A 27,040-nucleotide genomic window follows, 5' to 3' on the forward strand; every position below is an offset into this window, starting at 1 on the left:
TTTGTTTTGTTTTTGTCGACCGTGTAAAGCTGAATTCGCGCATGTTAAATGCGTGTAAGATGCGACAGACCTGTAGAGAAATCCGTCACAGAAGACTTACTAATGTTTATTGGTGTCCAGTAGTATGGTGTTGTGATCTTGCATTTAATTTAAACTCTAATACAGTGATTTTTTTAAATCTTTTTTTCATTTGTGGAACATAAAAAAAAGTTCAAATGGATGTGTGGACCCCTTGGGAAATCTTAGACGTAGTCTGCAGATCCTAAGGGGTCTACAACCACAGGTTGAAAAACACTGCTCTAATAGATTTGCTGAAACAGAAGAAATGTATTTATCACAGACATATGGAATCATGAAACTTAAGTATTGAAAATGGAGAAATTGGTATGCATCATCTTTCCACAACTTTCCAAAGTTCCTAAACAGGATTTGCTCAAAAAAATTGCTCAGAATACTGGCCATTTTGACTTCAAGCAGACGAAGAAATAATATGTTCCATTTGTGTGTCAAAGTTGTGAGATAGTAATTTCACTGTTGAAAAAGTTGGAAGTTTATCAAAATAAACTCATGTTTTTCCAACCAATTAGCAGGAACAAAGTGAGTATTAGATTAAATGGGTGTAAAAGGGAGAGTTACTTCTCACTTAATTTCTATTTCCTTGAAGTAAGTGCTCAAGCTATTTGGGAGTAGGAGGAAAGGAGCATTTGAATATAAAGATTTATGCTTGTCAATCCATAGAAGTTGTAAAAGATTTTCCTATACTGAAGAATGTGCTATTTTCAGTCAGTGACTGACAGGAGAACCTTATTTCCAAGCCAGTTTGGTTCTTCTATCTAGGGCCCTACCAAATTCACGGCCATGAAAAATGTCATGAACCGTGAAATCTGGTCTCCCCCCAAGAAATCTGGTCTTTTGTGTGCTTTTACCCTATGCTATACAGATTTCACATGGGAGACCAACGTATCTCAAATTGGGGGGCCTGACCGAAAAGGGAGCTGCAGGAGGGTCATGGTATTGCCACCCTTCTGCACTGCCTTCAGAGCTGGACGACTGGAGAGCAGCAGATGGCCTGCCACCCAGCTCTGAAGCAGCACCCTGCCAGCAGCAACGCGGAAATAAGGGTGGCAATACCATTACCATACCATACTATACCACCCTTACTTCTGTGCTGATGCCTTCAGAACTGGGTAGCCAGAGAGTGGTGGTTGCTGACTGAGGGCTCAGCTCTGCAGGCAGCAGCCCAGAAGTAAGGGGACACTACCATAATGTCATCCTTCCTTCTGCGCTACCGCTGGCAGCGGTTCTGCCTTCAGAGATAGGCTCCTAGCCAGAGCCACTGCTCTACCGCTGCCCAGCTCTGAAGGCAGCGCCGCCGCCGCCGCCGCCAACAGCAGTGCAGAAGTAAGAGTAGCAGTACCACAATTCCCCCTACAATAACCTTGTGACTCCCACAACTCCTTTTTGGGTCAGGACCCCTACAATTACAACACCATGACATTTCAAATTTAAATAGCTGAAATTGTAAAATTTGTGATTTTTAAAAATCCTATGACCATGAAATTGACCAAAATGGACTGTGAATTTGGTAGGGTCCTACTAGTATCCTTTAAGGGCAATCTGCCACGCTTGATATAAGCAAAAATGATGAGCTTTGCGGAATACCTTTCCCCACCCCTGTTAAAACTAGTGATATCTGTCTTTTGAAGAAGTAAGCCGTAGGCTGAAAACTGAAAGTAACATTTTCAAGAAATCACTGGCCAAAGGGGAGAGAGCTCTGCTGTCTGCTACCTAGGCATTTAGTAAAAGTATAACCATAGCTTTTTGGTGGTCTGTTCTCAGTTCCTACCTTTCTACCAGGCAGGGCAAGGTAGCTATACAGGTTCTTCTAGCTAGTTTCTGAGCACAGGCTATGGGTAGAGATTTGCAGTTTTATAATGTGTAATAAATAACATCAATAAATAATGCTACATACAGGTGCTGTCATCTGAAATATGGGTTTTATTTCTCATACTAGTTGGAAAGTCCTATATTTGCTTCTTTAAGAACCACTGTTAATATTTTGTATTTCTAGAGTGTCCTCAGAAGATCTTGAACAGCTTTTGGGATCCTTTTCACCACAGGAGAGTAAAATTAACCTCAGACCCTATGTATGTTCCAATTTTACATGTACAAGAGATACTAGATCCTTCTATGCATATATGTATATTATTGGGGCCTCATTTTGATGGGCACTGGACAAAGACACAATAACACAATCCTTGTTTAAAGAGGTTACATTTTGAAAACAAAGAAAAAGCAGAACACAAGTAAACTGATCAAAGCATGAAATGAGTCTCATTAGTTCCAATGGTGTTATTTTGCAAAATAAAATATGGCCACTGCCCTTCTATTAAACCAGTTGTGGGCAACCTGCGGCTCACGGGCCACATGCAGCCAGTCAGGGTAATCCGCTGGGGCCGCCACAGTTTGTTTACATTTGCGTGGCTGCGATTCCCCATTCCTGGCCAATGGGAGCTGCGGGAAGCGGCATAGACCGCAGGGATGTGCCAGCCGCTGCTTCCCGCAGCTCCTATTGACCGGGAATGGCAAACCGTGGCCACTGGGAGCTGCGGGCAGCCTTGCAAATGTAAACGAACTGGCAGCTTGCCAGCGGATTACCTTGACAGGCTGCATGTGGCCCGTAGGCTGCAGGTTGTCCACTACTGTATTAAACCCCCACATCTATCTATACTGCTTCCTGCCACTTCCTTTGGAGCAGGGTTAGAAGCAGGTTTGGCCAACTGGTGTGTCTCATGCTAGAAAAAGAAATTGAAGACAACTCACGCACAGGGGGAAGTTGGAGTTGAGACCCTTGATTAAGTTGTTCCTACATTTGTTATGCCAAAAACACCAGAAAGGTTATTTTTATTTATCATCTGTCAGAGCTGTACACGGTACTTCTCAGAGAAATACGACCGTTCCTTGCCCATAGACCTGCCAGTCTACATGAGGGACGAGACACACAAGTCAGATTATAAAATACAGGATGCAAATTAAGAAAATTGTGTTGCACAGTTTCACAGGTTTGTCACGGTAGTGCAAATTTTAACATTTCCTTCTCCATGCCCCTCTGGATTTTCCCTTTACTCATGCTTACAGCCAGTTAGCTTTTGCCCAGTGCATGGGGTTCCAAGGTTTTATCCAAAAGACAAACACACACGTCCTGTGGTTCTTGCCTCCAGTCTGGAGGTTGCTGTGAGCTGCACGTCTCAAGGAATCTTCAAATTCAACCCAAATCATCCCCTATGGACTACAAATCCCAGCATACAATGCGCCTCCTGGAACCTACTATGGGGGGGGGCTAGAAATCCCAACATGCAACGCTCCTTGCTCTTTACCCCCACCACCCCCACCCCATGGTCTTCTGATGCTACACTGTAAAGCGTCGTTGGCCTATAAGACGCTATGATCAAGTTGTGCTGTTGCATGCTGGGATTTGCAGTCTTTGGAGGCCACCGCCTCTCAACGGAGACGAGGCCGTTCCTGTTGGAGCTCCGGCTTCGCCTCTCCCCCCCCCTTCGCGCTGTGAGTGGCTGAGGTGGCCGTTACCTCTGCCCTTTGCCCCTTGACCGATCTCCCCCGCTTCCTGCCGCAGCCTAAGATGGCGGCTGAGGTGGACTTCGGGGATCGCGAGCTCTTCGAGCAGCTGGACGGTGACGAGGCGGCCGCCCCGACGACGCAGCCGCTTCATATCCGCTTCGAGGAGGATGAGGAGCTGGAGGAGGCCGGGGAGGCGCTGCGGGAGCGGCTGAGGGACTCCGAGGAGATGGTGCGGCAGTTGCGGTCCGAGAATATCCTGACAGGCGGGATCTGGGCCTGGTTTCGGTTCATCCCCGGGCAGGGAACAGCCCCAACCGCGGTCTGCTTTCGCCCCTGATGCTGGTTCCCTTCCGGCGCAGCCTCAGTTCCTGCTTCTCCGGGGCTGCTGGGTTGAGGAGTCTCCCTGGCCCATGAGGCACAAAACCCTTCAGCTCCAATACTGTCCCCCAAATAGGGTGACCAGACAGGAAGTGTGAAAAATCCGGACGGAGTGGGGGGTAATAGGTGTCTATATAAGACAGCCCCAAATATCAGGACTGTCCCTATAAAATTGGGACGTGGTCACCCTACCCCTTCCCTACTGCTGGGGTGGGGGCGGGGGTCTCTCCCTCTCACCTCCCATGAATGTGGTCTCTGCTTCACCGGGGTGGGGGGCTTGCTACTCAGTGATCACTGAGTCTAGTTTGGGTTTTGTGTGTGAGTTCTGCCACCCCAGTCAGGTTGTGGTGATTTTAGTATGGGGCTGTGTCATCTGGGCAATAACATAAAGTGTGGCTTGATGAGTTGTTTAAAAATCTTCTTTTAAAAAAAAGTGATTGTAACTCAGATCATCATTGTTTGAAATCTGGATTCCCAGGGATATTGGATGTTTGAGTAACGAAAAAAGGTCGCTGACTTGTCTGAAGAATGAGGAGTCCTTGTGGCACCTTAGAGACTAACACATTTATTTGGGCATAAGCTTTCGTGGGCTACAACCCACTTCATCAGATGCATGGAGTGGAAAATATAGGAGCAGGTATAAATACATGAAAGGATGGGGGTTGCCTTACCAAGTGTGAGGTCAGTCTAATGAGATAAGTCAATTAACAGCAGGGTACCAACAGAGGAAAAATAACTTCTGAAGTGGTAATGAGAGTGGACCACAATTTTGAGGCTGTCTCAAGCTTTGACCATTTAAAAGATTATTTTTAGTTTGAAGGGATGGATGCAATGCTCTCCTTGTTCTGAGTTACTTTTTTTTTTTTTTTTTTGCATTTTCTAACTTTGTCATCCCAAAATATGGTAAACCAGTAACTTGAAGAGCAATTATTTTTAGATGCATTTAAATGAAATAGTTTTTGTGCAGTCCTTTCATCATATGAGGGTGAGAGATGTGGGTTTGGTCAGTTTTATTTGAGTAATTTTAACTATAGCTTCTGCCATGGGAGTGCTGTGTCATCCAGAGCAGATGCCTATCAAGTAGGGACGAACTACCATCAGTAACAGAACTTTTCTGTAGTGCATATTGTGAGTTACTGTTTGTAAAGAGACAATTTTCCCTCTTTTAACCTACTTTTCACACTCACTTTGTTCTAGCCCTCTAAATTCATTTTTTTGGTTGGTGAGTTTATGAATGGCTTTATACAGTGTGGTAAACTAAGTGAAAGAGCCTAAAATCCTATTTGCTGTTCAGTACAACTATTGTAAGAGCTGATTCTTTCTTAAAGTGGTGTACTTTGATTCTAATGATTAATATAGAGGAAACCAGTATTCCTTGACAAATAATTAACATCAAGAACTTAGAAGAAAACTGAAGATTCTGACACGACCAAGGTATGTTAATATTGACTTTCCAAGTTGGAACACTAAGGCAATTGTGTATTGTAGACATAAAATCGACCTATGTTAGGCCAACTTACAGCCACTGCAGCAATTACTGCAGTTTTTCATGTTCACACTACCCACCTTCTGTCGGTGGTACACATCTTCACCAGGAGCACTTACACCAGGGCTGAAAGTAAGTTAAAGGACTTACCGGTACGCCGGAGTCCTGAGCAAGGGTGTGGCCTCAACCGGAAGAGGCGGGGTCTTTAAATCACCCCCAGAGCTACCAGCTGCAGAGGCGGCTGGGAGCCCCAGGGCTCAGACGCGATTTAAAGGGTTCTGGGGCTCTGGCCGCCGCTACCGCAGAGGAGCTCCGGGCTCTTTAAATCGCCAACGGAGCCCTGCCGCCACTACCCTGGGGCTCCGGCAGCCAGGCTAGGGCAGTGATTTAAAGGGCCCAGGGCTCCAACCACTGCAAGAATTATCAGATCTGATAATCACTTTGACCTGTTAGAAATTTCTCACTGAATAAATACTAATTGAATACATATATTTGTGGTGTTCTGTCAATTTTGAGTTAAACTGCTGCCTGTTGTATTTCTTACATGTGCCAATTAGTAGTAAAAGGAAGCAGTAATAGTCTTTCAAGCAACTTATTGACATTTCCTGCTGCATTGCTTGAGGTGGAGAAACTGGATTTAAACTGAGGGAGAACTGTAGCCTAGAATAACAGAATGGGTGAAAAGCAAATGTCATTTGTTTTGGCCAAGCCTACCTGTGTCTCTGCCTTGGGGAAAGTGAGTCCCCTTGACTAGTGGCATTGCTGTGATACATGCAGAAAGGGGGGAAAAGCAATTGCACAGTAACTTTACAGTATCTTTTTTTCTTCTAGTGGACTTTCAGTGGACAGTTCTAAGTTAGATGGACCTTTGTTACAGATTTTATTTATGAACAACGTTATTTCAAAGTAAGTAACTTCCCCTGCTAATAAAGTGTCAGTCTAATTCCCTTTTAAGATTGCCGTTGTTTGGGATTTGTTAGTGTGCAATCGTGACATGTAACACAGCCATAGATTGGTTAATACAACAGCCTAATATAAACCTATTGTACCCTGGTTACTTATTCAGTTATAGCAAAATGTCTTTAATATCCTGATTCCAACTGGTACATTACTTTCATGTAAGCCTTTTTCTAAATATAATTTTCTCAAACATACATATACTGCGGTATATGTTAGTTAAATGGACACTGACAACTTGATGTTTTAAATTAAATTTTTTAAAAGGTGTTTGACAGAACATCCTTTAAGTTCTGAAATGGGTGTTGGAAGGGTCTCTTTAGATGGGCTCAAGATTGGCAATACAAAATATGCTCAGGCATACCTCTCCTTCCCTTCCTTTTTATGCGCACACCTGTCTGCTGCCCTTTTTGTTTTCATTTTCAGCTCTGCTGCTGCTTTAGTAATCACCATTTTGTCGGATTGAGGAAAATACGAGTCTAAGTTCCCCAGACCTCTGTGTTTGTGATAAGACTCTCATCTGACCACAATGTAGTGAAACAGACTATATACAAAGTGCTTTCAAATGCACAAAATGAACAAACTGAAAACTTTCTCTAATTTTAAGTATAACAAGGGTTACTTTTAACAGTTGTACGTACATTTTCAGATAGAAATGTCACTTATTTAAAAGTCGTTTGTGTCCCTTTTAAATATAGCTGCTACTGTTTTACAGTATTATAAATAACAGAACTGTTAGATAAAAGTACAAAGCCATCAGGAGTTTGGTTGTAAATAGGTACTAAAGGCTGAAATTTAGCATGCAGTCTAATATTACTAACTTCTTTGTTACTAGTATTGCAAAATTTTGAATGTTCTTTTTAATGTAGCTTTTAAAAGGAATATTTTGAGTTGTCACTAACTTATTTCTCATTTAAAACCGTCATTAGACTTTTTCTCCTGTTCATATACATCACCTTAAAAAGAAAACATATTTGAAAGAATCCATGGACTGATGCTTATGGTTTCTCTGTCAATTTTAGAGCAGCCAAATGAGTGGGAAAAGAAGCGTGAAGTATTGTAAAATCAGAAGAAGTTAGAGGAGGGGAATAACTATTGGGTCTATAGTATATTTCTGTTTTTGTGTTTTCCTTGTCCTATATCCTACTTGGAGCCAATTTGTAGTACTTTATCCAGTTTAGTTTAAGCATTCTAAGCAATGGGACTTGTACCATTTTCCTTGAGGAACTGGTCTGTGGAATAGTTTCTCAAGTACAAAGTCTTTCCTGATGTTTAGCCAACATTTTACACTACTTATGCAAGTGTCCTTGGTAGTTACTTACATTGATTTATTGTAAAACCAGATTTTTTTTGTTCTAATCTTGATCTATCTATGTGGTTGGATTTGTGGCATCCAGTTCCATTTGCCTATGTTTAATTTCTTTTCTACTTCTACTTGGTTATTTAATCCAGTTCTGAAATCCACAAAAACTATATTAAATAGCATGGTTGCAGTTTTGAATTTGCTTTCTAATACATTTGTATGTCTCTTTTCCAATTTATAGATGTGATATGTTGGTTACATCGGGGCAGCATGAAAGTTAGATTTACAAGCTGTACCTTAAGATGTACACATCTAGCAATAAAAGGTTCAGGAATAAAATTCTTATCCTGAACATTGAACAAAGTAACTTAATTATACAGTGTTCAAAATTTATAATTTCAGTTTCAGGAATCCCTTAAAATATACACATGCAGTCTGTTGTATTCTCTTATTTCTACCTTTTGCAGGCAGTATCATCAAGAAATTGAGGATTTTATTTCTAGTTTAGTTCAAAAATATGAGGAGCAACAGAGAGCTGAACCAGAAAGGACCCACTTCAATGTTAAGCCTCAGGTATATAAGTTCAAAGAATATAGACCTCATCTGGACTACTGTGTGTAATTCTGGTCTCCCATGTTTAAGAAAGATGAATTCAAACTTGAACAGGTGCAGAGAAGGGCTACTAGGATTATCAGAGGACTAGAAACTCTGTTTTATGAGACAAGACTCAAAGAGCGTGGCTTGATAAGCCTATCCAAAAAGAAGGCTGAGGGAAGATATGATTGCTCTCTATAAATACATCAGAGGGATAAATACCAGGGACGGGGAGGAGTTATTTAAATTAAGCGCCAATGTGGAAATAAGAACAAATGGATATAAACTGGCCATCAGCAAGTTTATGCTTGAAATTAGACAAGGATTTCTAACCATCAGAGGAGTGAAGTTCTGGAACAGCCTTCCAAGGGGAGTAGTGGGGTAAAACTTAACTGGCTTCAAGACTGAACTTGATAAGTTTATGGAGAGTGTGGTATGATGAGACTGCTTACAATAGCACGTAGCTGATCTGCGACTGCTAGCAGCAAATATCTCCAATGGCTGGTGATGGCACATTAGATGGGGAAGGCTCTAAGTTACTATAGAGAATTCTTTCCCAGGTGTCTGGCTGGTGGATCTTGCCCACATCTTCAGAGTCTAACTGATCGCCATATATGTCGTTGGGAAGGAATTTCCTCCGGGTCAGATTGGCAGAGATCCTGGGGTTTTTTTGCCTTCCTCTGCAGCACGGGGTATGGGTCACTTGCAGGTTTAAACTAGTGTAAATGGTGGATTTTCTGTAACTTGAAGTCTTTAAATCATATTTTGAGGACTTTGGTAACTCAGCCAGAGGTTATGGGTCTATGATAGGAGTTGGGTGGATGAGGTTCTGTGGCCTGCAATGTGCAGGACTAGATGATCCTGATGGACCATTCTGGTTTTAAAGTCTGAGTTTATAGAAACAATGGTTTGGGTTCTTCCCTCCCCCCCCCCCCCCCCCTTTTTTGGTTGCAATATCACACTGCTAGTTTATCTGAATTACAGAAATTTTTTTCCTACTATTTACAAATGGTATATTTTTCTCAAATGTTTGGAAGGAGAATTCTTTGTGTGTCCTGCAGATAGTTCATTAACTATGACTTCCTTTGGCCAGTTAAGTGAAACAAGGCATTTCTCTTCACCCTCTCCTCCCAACCCTCCCTTTTCTTCTTGCCATCCCAGAGGCTGAGCATGTTTCCTCCACAGCATTCCCAGCCCATGACACCAAGGTTCTAGATACTAGAAATCAAAGCCATGTCACCTCTTGGGTTGTATACAGTATTACCACTAGTCTACAACTCTCATACTTCATATACTAGCATGTGGTTAGTTTGTGTGTACGTGGCAATGAAAAGCTGGAACCAGCAATTATATCATCTGTGTTTTATTTGCAGCAATTAAGGAGTTTTTTGTTTTGTTTTTGTTTTTGGCTTTTCATATTAGCCATCCAGTATTCTGTTGGAAGAGGACCATAAAGTGACAAGTTCTAATACAATAAAAAAAATTAAGGAAGCTTTCAGTGTAAGTTAAACTTTATATTCTTCACTGGTAGTTCCAGATAGTTCCAAAGTTCTATTTTACTTTTAGTCCACAATGTCATTATAAAAAGATATGCAAGGTTTTAGCAATGTAACTGATAGACTTTATTGGAATTCATGATGCTTTAGCTGCATAATACTTGGAAAATTTACCTATATGTACATTCAGAAGGCATGGAGGGATGTTTTGGTTATGTTTAAATCCTTAAATAAGAAATAAACTATTTTAACTAATTTTTGTACAACTAATTACATTATTTTGAAATATTAAAATACTGTGCCTTTCTAATATTATCAGTTAATCTGATTGAAATACTGACAATTTTCTGGCTCTTTCAACAGGTTGTAGGAAGTGTTCTATATTTTACCAATTTTTGTCTTGATAAACTGGGACAACCTATATTAAATGAAAATCCACAGCTGACAGAAGGATGGGAAATACCTAAGTATCCTGTTTAGTAAAATGGAGTTCCTTTTTCTGTTTATATAACCAAATAACACAATCGGACATAAAGTTGAGGTTAAAACTTTTTCTGCAATTTTTTTTAAAACTTCTAACTATGACAGTCTGCTGGGTCATATCAGTGTTGTCTGACATCAATTGAACTATTATTATTACTATTGTTATTTCAAAGTTTTAAAGTAGTTGGATGATAGATGTCTAATATGGTTGACTTGTTCATTGAAGGAATCATGTTCTGTATGAATGAATGTTTCATTCCCGTAAACATGCTCTGCTGTCAATCCAAGAATTGCTGTTGGGACCACATGTCACAGGATCTGGAATGACTGCTTACTCCAGAAATGTTGGCTATTTGCTTCTATAAAGCAATTTATTTAAAGTGATGAGAAGGGAGAGCTAACAAATCCTAAATGTACTCTGTGGTGTTTTGACTAAATTTTAACTACATCTTGAATTTTTTTTTTTTTTTTGAGAAAAGGAGTCCTATTTAAGCAGAGAATATTTTAGTCCATTTTTCCAGTTGCTCTCTTCAGTATTTAAGAGCCAGAACTCAGGTAGAACATCCTTATTTATGTGATTGTTCTTAATTTCAGAAGGACAAACATACAAACAGAAATTGGACTATTTATTTTTATATAAAAACACTTAATACTCTTCTCTTCTGCTTCCCCTTCACTTCCTGCCCTATAAGAAGGCCAAAGTCTGTTTAAAGCTCCACAAAGTATTTCTAGGATCTCTAAATTTTGTTAGGCCTGTAGTAAAGGGGCACATTCACAGTCCAGAAGCCCAAAATGTCTACCCTATTGCTTTACAATTCTGTAAATGATTTAATAATTTAAAGTGTGCCTGCAGTGAGTGAGAAATCCCATCTGATTAGTGGGCCAACCTGGGTTTGTTGTGTCTGCCTTTGACTGCATACACATCACGTTATAATGTGTTCTTCCTGTCATCTGCTTTCTCGTAAACTATCAGGAAATTGAAATTAGCACAGCTTCTCTACTATTTAGTACTTTAAAGACTAGGGTTCTGGTCAGTGTAAATATTTTAGTGGCTTCCAAGAATGTAGCTACATGAAAGAAAAGGATGATTTGATGTGGCTGACAGTAAGGGAATGGGGGAAGACTTTGCAGGGGGTACGGAGAAATGCAAAGTGGGGTTGGAATAAACCTTTGGGTCTGTCAACCTTGACATTTTCTTTAAATGTATCTGTTGCATTTTTATTTTCGGAGATCTGCTTACATTTATAAAGGGTGACATTCACCTTAATTTAGCTTCCAATGGCGAGGCCAAAGGAAGACTCCCTTTAGGATTACCCGATGAAGCTTCTGTCTGTTTTGGCAGGTGGCAATATGTACTGAGTAAGTCAAGCTTTTAGGTGGGGACTCCTCTGTACCAATATTTCAGTGAATAAGTTTATAGTGGACTGCAATTGGAATTCATTTCTGTAACTTGCAACTAGGGCTGTCAAGCAATTAAAAAAATTAATTGCACTGTTAATAGAATACCATTTATTTAAATATTTTTGGATGTTTTCTACATTTTCAAATATATTGATGTCAATTACAACACAGAATACAAAGTGTACAGTGCTCACTTTATATTTTTTATTACAAATATTTGCACTGTAAAAAAAAAATAGTATATTTCAATTCACTTAATACAAATACTGTAGTGCAAGCTCTTTATAATGAAATTGAACTTACAAATGTAGAATTATGTACAAAAAATAATCATCCAAAAATAAAACCATGTTAAACTTTAGAACCTACAAGTGCACTCAGTCCTACTTCAGCCAATCACTCAGACAAACAAGTTCGGTTACAATTTTTAGGAGATAATGCTGCCCACGTCTTGTTTACAGTGTCCCCTGAAAGTGAGAACAGGCGTTCGCATGGCACTGTTGTAGCCGGTGTCACAAGATATTTATGTTCCAGATGCACTAAAGATTCGTATGTCCCTTCACGCTTCAACCACCATTCCAGAGGACATGCATCCATGGTGATGATGGGTTCTGCTCGATAGCGATCCAAAGCAGAGCAGACTGACACATGTTCACTTTCATCATCTGAGTCAGATGCCACCAGCAGAAGGTTGATTTTCTTTTTCGGTGGTTTGGGTTCTGTAGTTTCTGCATCAGAGTGTTGCTCTTTTACGACTTCTGAAAGCATGTGCCGCACCTCATCCCTCTCAGATTTTGGAAGACACTTCAGATTCTTAAACCTTGGATCGAGTGCTATATCTATCCTTAGAAATCTCACATTGATACCTTCTTTGCATTTTGTCAAATCTGTTGTGAAAGTGTTCTTAAAACGACCATGTCCTGGGTCATCATCTGAGACTGCTGTAACATGAAATATATATGGTAGAATGCAGGTAAAACAGAACAGGAGACATACAGTTCTCCCCCAAGGAGTTCAGTCACACACTTAATTAATGCATTATTTTTTTTAACAAGAATCATCAGCATGGAAGCATGTCCTCTGGAATGGTGGCCGAAGCATGAAGGGCCATATGAATGTTTAGCATATCTGGCATGTAAATACCTTGCAATGCCAGCTACAAAAGTGCCATATGAACGCCTGTTCTCAGTTTCAGGTGACATTGTAAATAAGAAGCAGTCAGCAGTATCTTCTGTAAATGTAAACAACTTGTTTGTCTTAGCAATTGGCTAAACAAGAAGTAGGACTGAGTGGACTTCTAGACTCTAAAGTTTTACATTGTTTTGTTTTTGAGTGCAGTTATCTAACACAAAAACCCCTACATTTGTAAATTACACTTTCATGATAGAGATTGCACTACAGTACTCGTATGAGGTGAATTGAAAAATACTATTTCTTTTATCATTTTTACAGTGCAAATATTGTAATAAAAATAATATAAAGTGAGCACTGCACACTTTGTATTCTGTGTTGTAATAAAATCAATATATTGAAAATGTAGAAAAAGATCCAAAAATATTTAATAAATTTCAATTGATATTCTATTGTTTAACAGTGCGATTAATCGTGATTAATTTTTTTAATCGCAGTTAATTTTTTTGAGTTAATCACGTGAGTTAATTGTGATTAATCGACAGCCCTACTTGAAACTTATTAGTGGGGATGCACTTGTAGCTTAACCCATGGAGACATTCTTCTGTATCAAGTACTATCACTGTCAATTAAAAAAAAATTGAAATTCTGCTTTGTACAGTAGCAGTTCCTTATTGAAATCTAAGATACCAGCAAGTTTTCAGCCAGATTCTCTCTCTGGATGGGCAAGAAATACAAGTAAAAGCAAAAAGGTTTGTATTTATCTTAACTATAAAGTTTTTCAGATTAAAAACTTTAAAATGTGCACTGTGACTATTAAAGGGTCCAGTATGTGGGGGAATAAATTGCTTTTTATGGTCCTAAATTAAGTTAACAATATCGAATTTTGCACTAGAAAAGGTTTTTGGGTTGGTTGTTTGGAATATAGGATGCTCAAAAAAGAGGCAGTCAAATTAATGTGTAAGAAAAATCTGTTTCTAAACTAACTGGTTTTGTGCTTTGCTCTCTTTATAGCTAGCATTTTTTTAATAATTTGCATTGACGTGCTGTCACACAGCTTTTGTTCTATGCAGCATTTTTTATTTGGTCTGTTTTCTCTGCATTTAATAGAAAATGATCTTGGAGTAGTTTGTGTAGCCATTGTGAGGAAAAGTAGAATTACAGCAGAGTGGTAGTTTTGGAAATTCCGGATGACCCTAGTCTGCCTAGTTTTTTCCAGCATCTGAAATACCTTATTTCAAATGCAAATAGTAGGCACGGAGGCAGGTTCAGTTAAGCTTCTCTATAATCTACTGCATACTCAAGTGAAATATTATGTTTTGAAAGAAAAGCAGATTTGCAACCATGCTTCACTGTGGATACTTCTAGATGGTGGATAAAGTATTCTGAGAGAACAATTTGCATCAAATCTGTTTGAATCATACCTTCTGAGAAAACAAATATGCCTCCCCCTTCTCCTTCAAGTCCATCATTAAAAATGAACCCCTTTTAAGAGACTTAAAACCTAGGTTGTCCTTAGGGTTGCCAATTTTGGTTGGACGTGTTCCTGGAGGTTTCATCACATGACATAGTCTTTAATTTGAAGATTAATCTTTAATTCCTGGAGACTCCAGGACAATCCTAGAGGGTTGGCAGCCATGGTTGTCCTCTTTATCCACTCTCCCTTATCCTATTGGTAAAAGTGACTGAGCGCACACAGGGAATTAACTAATCAAATGCTTAAAGGGACACGAAATTTAAACTTGGCCCAAATATTAAATCTTTTGAAAACCAGACTTTTAAAAATCAAATATCAATAGAAACACTTCTATGATTTAAAAAAAAATTCCAAGAACTGTTGTTTTTAGACAAGTTAGTATTATCTTGCAGCATTTCAAACCTAAGCACTGAAGCATTAAGAACCTGAAAGTGAATCTGTGACAACAAACAAAATTGAAACTGGCTTCAAATTTTATTTTCCTAGATGAGGGAAATTCAAACTGTGAACTGAGCATATTAGCAAGTAAATGAGATTTCTAAAATGTTCTCTAATAATAATAATAATAATTAATAATCCAGAGTGTTGGTATAGCATCTGAAAATAATTGTTTACAGCATATCTATGAAGTTGATAGTGTCCTTTTAACTGAATCCTTCAACTTACATCCCTTTTATAATTCTTCTCTCCCTTCCTTCTTTCCCCCCAGCCTTTGTGTTGTCTACAGGGAGCGTGGAAGCTCCTTGTAAATGGGGGAGCAGAGGGGAGGTACTGAAACCTGGCAGGTGGGGAGCTGGCTCCAGGCTGGGAAGGAGGATCCCAGGGTTCCTACTGGATCCATTCTAGCCCCTCCAGGTCTTGCTCCCCCACTTGATCCCAGGTGTCACCACAGCGTCTCCATCCACTCCAGGTCCTGCTCCCATCCCTTCAGCGGCCTCTCTAGTCCCAGGGAGTCCCATTCCCACCTCCATGCCTCTTCCCCTCCCCCTGACATACATGAGTTCACATGGGGGCAGAACCCCCACAATACTTCCTTGCAGGGTTGATAGCCCCCTACAGCCCCGGTTGTCTAGATTGTAACATCCATGGGGCAGAAACCTGACCTTACCTTGCTAGCTATTTACAAAGCAGCTAGCACACTATTGACATTATACAAATAAGTCTATATAATTTTCGTTAAAAATACTTCAGTCAAAGGAAAGAGAGTTCATTAATAGTCACTATCTTCCTAAGGGGACAAAATCTAATTTCTGTCTGGAAATATTACTTACTTCAAGCTTTATCTTTTCAGTTTGTTTATTTTCTGCATTTGACAGTGCTTTATGTGGCTTTCTCCATAATTAGTTTCTCGTGTTTCACCTGACAGCAACAAACGTTATTTTTTTAAATAGGAAAATGTGTTTTTTTGTTTGGTGGGTTTTTTTTAACTACAAAAATTGGGAGGAAGATGCATGTTTAGGTATAGTACACAAGTTACTTTACAGATTTCTTAAAACTGAATATATTTCAAGTTAATGTAAATCTCTGCATGTAATAGAATAATGAAGAATAAGTATGCACTTCAAAAGTACATTTTAAAGGGATAAACTTACAATATAAATTTATTTTAGTGCTTTCCTTAAACAGGCCAAAACCTCATTGTTTCAATTGTGGTTCTGAAGAGCATCAAATGAAAGATTGTCCAAAGGTAAACTTTTCCTCGATATCCGAAAGATTGCCTCTGAGTTACACTGAAATACATTTTGGGTAACAGGACATTTGTGGAATCAGAAGAATTATATTGTTCATGATCTTTTATTAAAGATCAATAACTGTATGTATATCTGTCACACTTGTAACTTCAGAGATTTAAATCCGTATTTTAAATGAACCTGTCATAGCATAATAGTTTGATCACTCCTTTTTAAAGAAAAGTCTCTTTACATGTTTCTAGCTTTCCCTCTGAAGCTGGCAGATTTCTAAAGTACACTGGTTTTGTTTTTATTATAACTTTCATTCAGTGGAACAATGAGCTGGCCTTGGTCTTGTGATGTAAGATGTGTTCCATGCCCTTGACGTGTAACTTTCAGGCAGCTTTTAATAACTTGGTTTGAGTTGAGTGAATTGTGTGCTTAAATTGCAAGTTGCATCATGGTGAGTCTCTCAACTGTATTTAAGCCACGGAATGCTACCCGTATAAGTGAGAAAAGAAGAGAGTTCATGGAAGCCTGTGGTGAAGCAAGTAACCAGAACTTTCAGCAACGTTATCATGCAGACGAAGTAGAAGAGAGGTTTGGGAAGTTTAAACCAGGAATAATAAGGTATCTCTCCTGTGACTTCCCCCCTCTGCACACGTTGATTGGATCACTGTACTTCTCACACACATCAAATAACTTTTCTGCCATTTGTAATGTATAAAAGTTACCACTTACTGTATAATAATTTTCTTGGTAACTATCTCTTCAGTTGTGTTAAGACCCCTTTTGTAAATGTCTTCATGTGTTGATAAATTCCTCACATTATTTTCCTTTTCATGCTGAAACTTTCCCCATTAATCCTACCCTGTCCAACGTTTCCCTGATGTAGGCACCCTGTAGTGACATGTACCGAGTCCTCAGGTTAGTCTTTTAATGAGGGAGACTACAAATATTTCTATGGTTCCTGTGACCCTTTTTTAGGGTCATTTACAGTTCATGCTGGATTCAGGAAATTTTAAGCTTTTCATTTAAAAAAAAATATTTTTTCCATATAAAATATGGCTATCCCATTTAACGAGAAGACAGCACTTCAGTTTAATCTAGCTTTACAGGAAGGATGTCTTTTCCTATGCAGATTACCTTAAAGGTTGTGAATTTCAACTCACAAATCCAGAAATGAATTGTGGCTCTCATAGTAGAGGCAACTTTCTAAGATATAGATTTAGACATACATCCATTTATTTGCATTGTACAGGCAAGTTAATGTTAGAATGTGAACTTTAGCTTTCTAATTTTCTGATTTGTCATTTAACTTCGTAATCTTTAACATTAATGTAGTTCTGCATCCAATATAATAATTCAAATAGATATTCTAAGGGAGTAACTGTACAAGGTATACAAATGAAACAACTTTAATTTTTTTCTCTAGAAGGTGACTGTCTCTTGCTTTTATAACTAGAGACTTCTGTAACTGAGTAACTTAATCTTAAATTATCAACTAAGTCTTAAAATATATGACAATGATTATAGGAAGATTATTTTTGAGTTTTGGTATTCCTATGTTCTATCTAGTGAAGAACTTCAAGATGCGCTTGGTGTCACAGATAAGAGTCTTCCTCCATTTATATATCGCATGCGCCAGTTGGGTTACCCCCCAGGTTGGCTCAAAGAGGCTGAACTGGAGGATTCAGGACTTGCACTTTATGATGGAAAAGGTAAGTAGTATGCAGCTAGGAAAGCCTAGCTGACTGTAGAGGTAACACATTCCCTTCCTACTTAAGAGTTGAGTAGTTTCACTCTTCCTTTAAGTATACAAGTTGGCCAGTTGCTTGACATTGACTGTGGGTTATTATTAAGGCTAAGATTTTTGTCATGGTTATTTTTAGTAAAAGTCATGGACAGGTCACAAGCAATAAACAAAAATTCAGAGAGGCAGTGACCTGTCTGTGACTTTTGCTGCTGTGGTTCCATAGTTTCCCCTGCCACTGTAGTGGCTGGGAGCTGCAGGGTTCCCTCTCCTCTCCCCTCGCCCCCCCCGATGAATTTAAAATTGGTCTTTGCTATGCTGAGGCTTCAGGCCACCTTTAAGTCTTGGACTCTTGACTGTTTTGGTTCCCGAAAGAACTGTACCAGTGCTAAACTGTCAAGTTAATGTTATAATTATGATCATGCTCATCATTAGAATTCACCAAAAAAAAAAAAAAAATACCAAAGGTGGTGGTCTTGCTACAAAAAGTTTTCATGTTTTCAGGTAGCTGTTTTTCTTCCTGCATCAGATGTGCTCCTAACAGGAAAGGTTGAGACTGCTGTGAGCCAGATTTTCTCTTAGTTTCTCCAGTCATGTTTAAAAATACCAATACTGCTGTGACAGTGAAGCAGCTCTGTTCTTTCTGAAATGACTTAATCACATGGTTGGAAGGATTTTGTCCATTTGATCTCACTATCTTTTAAACCTCTGACTCTAGACCATGGAGTTTGTGGAAAGCTATAGAAGTTTCATATATGGCCTGGTGTCAGACCTGCTCTTGCTTGATCACACTTTTTTGATTCGCTCACAGTCTGATTAAGTTGCTTTATTTGAGCCTTTTGAAGGAAACAGTGGTATTCCTCAAAGTTCCGTAATTATTTCTATATTGTTTTATGCTCCCTCATTCAGACTTGTCTAGAGCATATATCAAAGCCCAAGTTCTCTTCTCTGTTTAAAAATCAAAACAGACTTAATTTATTACTGAGTAGTTTGCCAATTTTGTTACATTTTAATGCTGATTATTCTCTATCCCCACAGTTAAGTAGCAATGATACAAGATAATCTCCTGATTTCCTATCACGTGTATTACCTGATTGAGGTATTTAAGATGATGGAAAAAAATAATTAATCTTCTTTTCTCTTCAGAGTGACATTCTTTATCAGTTGCTCTTCCAGTTCATTCTCTAAAGAAAATTCAGTTGAGCCAGGCGGCGTCAATAAAGCCTGTAACTAGCACAAATTGTTAGCACACATTTCTCCAATCCACAATCCTTATACAGGCTTTGCATACACTTCAGAATTTATTGTAAAACTTTAATTAACCTTAGTCTTGCTTACTTAAATTAAGTTGCATCTCCTAGCACTCCATTTCACACTCATGTCCTTGGTTAATGGTTCATTAACCACATCCACATAGAAATTGCTGCCAGAGTCTTAGATATTTGTTTCTCAGGGCTGTGTTGCTCTGTGCCTAGCTTGGTTAAATTGTCCAATTCTGAATGTGTTAAAAGCAGATGGAGGACATTCCTAGTTTATCAAGTGTTTTAATTGGTTTTAAAACTTCAAACTGTGGTGCTTCTTGATGAAACCTCATGAGAAAATGTCCATTTTAGTAGTTCAGTGGCTGGCAGCAGGAAAACTACCGGTATAATTTCTGTATGGATATTCTAAAAATATTAATATTATTCCCCTTCCCCTTTCCTTGTTCAACTTTCTTGTTGTGGAGAAACTCTTTTCCACATAAGGAAACCCAAGACTATAGTGGGGTTGTTAAGTATCTGACTATTAAGGCGATACCCCAAAGAGAACAGTATTGGAACATTACCAGGGTTAATTGAACTAGGATAAGCAAAGCTGGTTCTTTACCCTCTTGTGTAGTGTACCACTCTTCTTCCCTCATCTGCCCTAGCTATGCCAATTCCTTGAGGTAATGAAGACTGACTCCTACAGCCAAAAAAAGAGAGCAATGATTTCCAGACCTGTCTTAAGTCCCTGAGTTTAAAGAACACAAGCTGGTGACACAGAACATAGGATCAAACAACAGATGTAACGTTCTACAGCCAAATTCTGCAAGGATACCAACAGTAGAGTCAGAATACTGCTCTGGCTTTAGTTGGGACTTCAGTGGAAGCTGTGCACACATCTAATGAGAGAATTTGCCACTGTATTCCTGCTACATTGGTTGCAAGCCTTTTCTCTAAACTGTTTCAACTTTGCAACCTGTTGTCTTTCTGCTGCAACTTTTTCTGTAACTTTCTTCCTCAGTAGCAATATTAACGTTTATGATACTTTGTTATAGATGCTACTGGTGGTGAAACAGAAGATGAAAGACCCTATCAACAAAACAAATGTGTCACTTATGATGTCTCTAAGTTAATAAACTATCCGGGCTTTAATATGTCTACTCCAAGTGGGATCTCAGATGTAAGTGTATATGCTACACACAGTTGCTGTGGTATTCTAAAACAAAACATTATTACCTACTTGTGGTTTATTTAAACCTTGATGGTCAACTGCAAATAAGTTTGTTTTTTCAATTATCCATTATATTTGTGTGTGTGTGGGGGGGGGGGGGGAATTAAGTATTTAAAAGTTAATTAAGATCTCTGAAGAAACCTGTGCAATAGAGTCCATCTGGACTTTTGCTGATGCTAGTAAACCTCCAGGAGGCTGCTATTAATGTATAATGCTGCCCATTTCCACTATGAGATGGGAGCATATGATACTGTACCTATCTGATATTCAGATTTTCACTTAAATGCCAATATTTTTCAAAACAAAGCTGAATGCACATTATTCATATGAATCTAAATTTTCTAAATGTAAAAAGAGTTCTTGAAATATGAATGTTACCATAGCAATGCTGTACCATATAATCTTTATCTTTGCTAAACAAAAACTACATCAAAAGAATGTGTCTCAGGAATTGAGATGCACAAGTTCAGTAATGCATCTTTTAACACTTGGACAAAATGGGGCAGATCAAGAAACCAGTTAAATAGGCACCTGTTGAACCTTGGGGTTGGAAGGTGCCTTAAAGAATTTTCTATTCCTTACACTGTTTTCTGTCTGGTGGTAGTGGCCTCTTAATATAGCTTTTCCTCAGTTTTCTTTGTTTTGAATGTATTGTCATAGGTTTTAGCATAACTATTACTAATAATTAGGAAGACTTTATTCAAGTTGTAGCTCTTTATGTTCACTTTTCCTCCTGAAGTAAATTTTAATAGCTGCACTACAAACTTTGAATAAGAGGTTTGCAACAAAATGGCTAATAAATCTCATTAAAGTGGTGCTGTGGTTTCTCGCCCAATATAGCTCTATGCAGCAGACATTTATATTCACAAGTTGGAATGGAGCTCATCTTTTTGCTAAAAATTCATATTTAGGGTTCTTCCTCCTTCCCAGTTAAATAAATTTCTGATCGGAACATTTACTAATTTGTCCATATCATGTGTATTATAGTTGCGTGTGCATTATTAGCCACAACTTACTGAATGTCGAGCTATAGTGATGGATTTTTTTTGTTTTTTGTTTTGTTTTGTTTTTTTTTCCCCTGTAGGAATGGAGGATATTTGGTTCCATACCCATGCAGCCATCTCAACAGAAGGACGTTTTTGCTAGCTACCTTTCTAATTTTCAGGCGGTGAATATATTTCTGTGTTATATTTGGATACAAAAAATTGGAAAAATCTTATGTTTCTGCATTGGTGTTACCAGTTGTCAGTGGTCTCTTGTATACACCTCCAACTTTGGCCAAAGATGGCTAATAGAGGGTATTGGGGTTTGGTGTGAAATCTTGAGGTTTTCATCAGTACAATAGCTAAAAACAGGTAATGAGAATAGAGGGTATCCCTCTGAATAAACCATTACTTTTGTCCATATCCTTTTAAATCCTTTGGGCCACCTGTTTGATGTCAAAAACCGCCATCTTATAAAACAACTTAGACTCTTTCTCTTTATCTGATCATCTACTAAACCCAGTGCTAAAAGACTCTAATTCATAGTCTGTAGGAACAGTTAGCTAATTCCATTTGGATATATGCCTACATTTAAATTTTGTGCGGACTATATCTGAATTGCATACTTGTCTAAAAGTCCACTTTATAGTTGATTAACACAGGCATGCTTTCAGATATTTCATGGTTGAACAGCTTAGTACTATGTTTGCGGGACATGTGTGGCAACCTAGTTACGTAGCTTTCTCTGAGACCTTAATGTAAATGTTTAACTCCAATCTAGTGTTTCTTGCTTCAAGCAAGAAACAGTAGGTTTAATTTCAGGTTTCAGTTTCCTATTTCTTAAGCTGGAAGTACATTACAATTGACAAGACTTTTTATGGGGGTTGAGAGTAAAGCATTGAGTTGTTCTACTGGTAATTAAAGAACAGTTTCTATGAGATTGCTACAAAGGAAATGTCCCGTTCAAATGACATGGTGGCTTTGAGATCTGGGTAGGTAAGCATGGAGAAAAGGAGTGTTCTTGAGGCTCTGATAGGGATGCAGACAAAATCCCTTTCTCGTTCACCACTGAAAAACTAAACACGATTGCTGTTTTTTCATTCAACTACATTAAACCTCTCAAGTTTCTCTGACACCTGAGTGTTTTGCTTACAAAATGTACCCTATCAAATTGAAATCATTGAGGATTTTAATTAGTATTTTTGTAGCAGGGAATATTGCCGCTTTTTATCACATAAAAGTACCTTTATAATACTAATTTGTATTCTATTTTCCTGGCTAACTTTTCCTCAGCCAAGTCCAAAATCTAGCACTAAAAGGTCTGCATATCCATCAAGTTCTCACAATTCAAAGAAGGTAAAAGGAGACAATTCAGCAGTATCAGTAGCTGACATGGACATGGATTCTGGTACAGTTTTCTTTTTTGCAATTATGATTTTATACTTTCAAAATAACTCACTCCTTACTCTGTAGTGAAATGTGGACTTCAATAACAATACGTGGTTATCAGTATTTCAGTTCGTATTGAATTACTGACACATTATCTAAATGTATTACACCTCTACCTCGATATAATGCTGTCCTCGGGAGCCAAAAAATCTTATCGCGTTATAGGTGAAACCGCGTTATATCGAACTTGCTTTGATCCACCGGAGTGTGCAGCCCCGCCCCGCCGGAGCACTGCTTTACCGCGTTATATCCGAATTCGTATTATGTCGCGTTATATCGGGATGGAGGTGTATATGATATTTTAACTGTACTGTTAAAATAGAGAACTAACCGTATTTGTCAAATGTTTGTATTATTTTGGATTACAGTTGGGCTTTCTGTAATTTACGAATATCCTGTCAAAGTATTTTACTCTGTGTTGTAACAGTGAGGGCTATAGCTCAGCCACTTTTTAGAATTAGGGGGTGGGAAAGTGCACATTTTAAAATAATGTATTTTACCTGATTATAAGTTAGTTTGAACAAAGAAAATTCCCATAATAGAAACAGGATTAAAAATATACTCTCCAAGCTAACATGTTTTAGTGTGTTTTATTAATATACCATATAAAAAAGCTGGGAGGCAAAATCTAAATCAGTGAAACAATTTGTTTTCCTAGTTCTCCCTAGATTTTTATGGTAGACTTAATCAAGTGGGTTTGCCATCCAGGGAATTCTCTAATTTACTATTTACAGATATCATTTTATATTTACTAAAATAATAAATTTTAAGGGCTAATGTGTAAAAACAAGAATACTGTTTATATATCACCAACAGCGTGTTTGACCCTGAATAAGCCCCAAAGAGAGTTAACAGTTTAAAAGAAGCAAAGAGAAAATGTAGTAGAAAATGCATAGGAAGGAGCTAAATTCAATTTTTTTTTATTAATTGTTCCATTCTGACAACTTGTGGGCATTGCTACAGAAGTGAGATTTTTCCGAGGAATTAGAATGAGGAAAGCTTTAATGGCTGTTAAAAAGACCAGAAAACTTTCTTCTTTAAATATTCTAAAGTCAAATTTGAGAATGATCTTCTATAGCAGTTCTCCCAGCTGCCCTTCTCGATTCCCTCAAACTGAGGAGGGAATTTCCATACACCTTGGATCTAAAATCTTTAAGGTTTGGCTACAAACTTTGTTCATATTTAAGAGCATTTAAAAATGCAGCTTTTAAAGCAGCCATCAGGGTTCCCTCTGGAATCCAAAATGACAGATTCAGTATGGCAAGTTTCAAGGCTACTGGGACATGCAAACATTTTGTTAAGCATCAGGATAGGCTTTTCAGCTGATATGGCTGTATTTCTCCATAAGCTGATGCTTGAGTTCAAAAGGCTGAGAACATAAGTTTACTGTCTTTAACCAAAGAATACATTTTAGACTTGAAATCTGATTAAAAGTAGGGTAAGGTAGGAATTCAAGCCTCAGTACTACTAATGGAGATTTATTTAATCTTCTAATTTTAGATTTGGAAATGCCACACAGTTCTCTAGCTTATGACAGTTTTCAGTTCCAACCTCCTCTGCCACCTGGGTCTCCATCGATTGCAACTCCGCCCCCATTGCCACGAGGCACTCCTCCACGTACTCCACCCAACTTCACATCCCCTCTACCTCCAGCGCCTACTGCCTCTCTTCGTAGGAATACTTCAGCATCAACTCCTTCCAGTGATTCTGCTCAGCCAAGAGTGGGGGATTCAGCCATGGATGAAGATACTTTGACCCTAGAAGAGCTTGAGGAGCAGCAGCGATTGATTTGGGCTGCACTTGAGCAGGCAGACAGTACAAACAGTGACTCTGATATACCTGCTGATACACCTTTAACTGGAAACTCTGTTACATCATCACCATCTAGGAATGAACTGGACATTATTCCAGAAGGAAGAACATCTGAGAAGTTGGTTGCAATGGAAATAGGGATTTCAGACACTAGTATGCAGATATCCAGAACTGAACATTCTAAAAGTGACCCTAATTCAGGGGATGGATTGCTTGACCTAAAGGAAGGTGACACTGATCATGTGGATTCTGAAGGCATGCTGGAGAACAGCACTACAGGCTCAAAATGTGAGGTTAACAATGGAGGAAATGAAGGTGTTACTTATGTGGTCACCAGTGCTGAATCATCTACAAAAAATTCAAATCCTGTTCCTGACATGAGCAAGTTTGCGGCAGGAATAACACCATTTGAGTTTGAAAATATGGCAGAATCAACTGGTGTTTATCTTCGAATACGAAGTGTATTAAAGAATTCCCCAAGAAACCAGCAAAAAAACAAAAAGGCTTCAGATTAACTTGTCTTCCTTTAAGGTTTTATGGTGCCCCCAAAAGAAACTTAAAGTATCCACCAAATTGGATATTCTCATGTGCCCTTTTGTGAAAAACTTTTTAGTAGTTAAGAGTGGACTAATATAATTCTTCTGTGTTCTTCCCTAGAGGTTTTTTTAATTATTATTTTTTTAAGTTCATGCAGGCCTTCCATTTGACCAGGACCAATGTTAACCGTTCAATACATGAGAACTTGACTAAATCAAAACCTTCCACTAAGGGGTGTAAGGACTATTGATTTATTTGTTCAGCATATTTTACACTCTGATACATGAAACTCTTAAAACAGTGAGTCATCGGTTGCTGTTTAATATTTTGGTTAAGATTTATATTATCGTTAATGGTGAGTTTCAGGTGGAATGGTGGTTTTTATCTGTCCTTTGTACATTAGTCTGCTCTTTCTACATTTTGCTAATTATCCTGTAGATACGTTTAATATATTACAGTTTTTAAAAATTCCAATATTTTAAAATGTTCCACATGAAAAGTCCTGGCAATCAGATGGGAATAATCAGGGATGACCAGCATTATCCTCACCATTTCGGATATTTTTTATAAATTAATTGTGGGTCAATTTTTAAGCACCACTTCTACCTTTTGTAACATCATTCTTTATGTAAACTTGCTGTACATACCTGTTCATTCTTGTGTACAGAGGTTTAATAAATGAGTTTTCATATAAATATTTTCAAAAATGGTTGATTCTCAAGCATCAAAGCTCCAGTAAGAAACTTGTTACTACAGCTACATGAAAACTAAGCTTGTTTGGGTGTTGTCTGATTTAATTTGTCAGGTATGTAAATTGTTATACATATTTAAAAAAATTAGTTGAAATATGAGAATTAATGTAGTTTAGAAAACCTCTGAACTTGTGCTTTGCCATAAAATACATTTTAGTTGTTAAGTAATTACTTAAAATCATAGGGTTAGAAGGGACTGCAAGGGTCATCTAGTCTAACCCCCTGCCAAGATACAGGGTTTGTTGCATCTAAACCAGAGGAGGGCAAACTACAGGCCACATCTGGCCCGTGGGACCATCCTGCCTGGCTCCTGAGCTCCTGGCCGGGAGGCTAGACCCCGGCCCCTCCCCCACAGCCTCAGCTCGCTCACAACGACGCAGGCACAATACTCTGGGCGGCGGGGCTGTGAGCTCCTGGGGCAGCGCAGCTGCAGAGCCCGGCCTGACCCGGTGCTCTGAGCTGCGTGGTGGTGGCGGCGGCATGGCCCAGCTCCAGCTGGGTGGCGCAGCTGTAGTGCAGCCAGCCACCGGTGCTCCAGGGAGCGGGGGGGGGGTTGGATAGAGGGCAGGGGAGTTCAGGGTGGTGGTCAGGGGGCAGGGGTGTGGATAGGGGTTGGGGGAGGAACAGGGTGTTGAATGGGGGCAGAGGTGCCAGGGGGGCAGTCAGGAAGGAGGGGGGGGTTGGATGGGACAGCAGGGGGTGCCATCAGGGGACAGGGAGAAGAGGTGGTTGGATGGGGCAGGGGTCCCGGGGTGGGCCGTCAGGAATGAGAGGAGGGGTGGATGGGGCAGTCAGGGGACAGGGAGCGGGGGGGTGGTGTATAGATGGGGCAGGGGTCCCAGAGGGACCATCAGGGAACAGTGTGGGTTGGATGGGGCAGGAGTCCCAGGGGGCAGATAGGAGGTGGGGGCCGGCCCTCCACCCCCTCTCCTAACCGGCCCTCCATACAATTTACGAAACCCGATGCGGCCCTCAGGCCAAAAAGTTTGCCCGCCCCTGGTCTACACCATCCAAACCAGCTGGCTATCCAGGCTGCCTTTTGAAAACTTCCAGTGAAGAAGCTTCCACAATCTCCCGAGGCAGTCTGTTCCATTGTCCTACTGTTCTTACAGTTAGGAAGTTTTTCTTGAGATTTAATCTAAATCTGCTATGCTGTAGTTTTGAACCCATTGCCTCTTGTCCTGCCTTCTGTGGCTAAAACTTCTTAAATAGTTTAGGTATAAAATTGTCATAATTTTGAAGAATGTCTTCTGGATTATCTACTGTTTTCTCACTAAGATTTTTTTAAAAATCCTTTTTATGAAGGACCTACAGATGGATTGGC

At 39.2% G+C, this 27,040-nt stretch overlaps 1 protein-coding gene across 1 annotated transcript; it reads left to right on the forward strand.

Annotated features, from left to right (window-relative positions):
* The first annotated feature begins 3,631 nt into the window (after positions 1-3,631).
* Positions 3,632-25,659, forward strand: ZCCHC8 (zinc finger CCHC-type containing 8). Its single transcript, XM_024196213.1, has 14 exons — positions 3,632-3,830; positions 5,349-5,391; positions 6,275-6,349; positions 8,171-8,276; positions 9,720-9,797; positions 10,157-10,260; positions 13,495-13,560; positions 15,912-15,972; positions 16,443-16,585; positions 17,534-17,676; positions 20,008-20,132; positions 21,268-21,351; positions 22,460-22,574; positions 24,116-25,659. Exons 1-14 carry the CDS (start codon positions 3,641-3,643, stop codon positions 24,940-24,942), a joined length of 2,160 nt encoding a protein of 719 aa, XP_024051981.1. The 5' UTR covers positions 3,632-3,640; the 3' UTR covers positions 24,943-25,659.
* Positions 25,660-27,040: the final 1,381 nt, after the last annotated feature.

This window comes from Terrapene carolina, unplaced genomic scaffold, assembly GCF_002925995.2.
Source record: "Terrapene carolina triunguis isolate 2854851 unplaced genomic scaffold, T_m_triunguis-2.0 Scaffold234, whole genome shotgun sequence".
Classification (NCBI taxonomy): domain Eukaryota; kingdom Metazoa; phylum Chordata; order Testudines; family Emydidae; genus Terrapene; species Terrapene triunguis.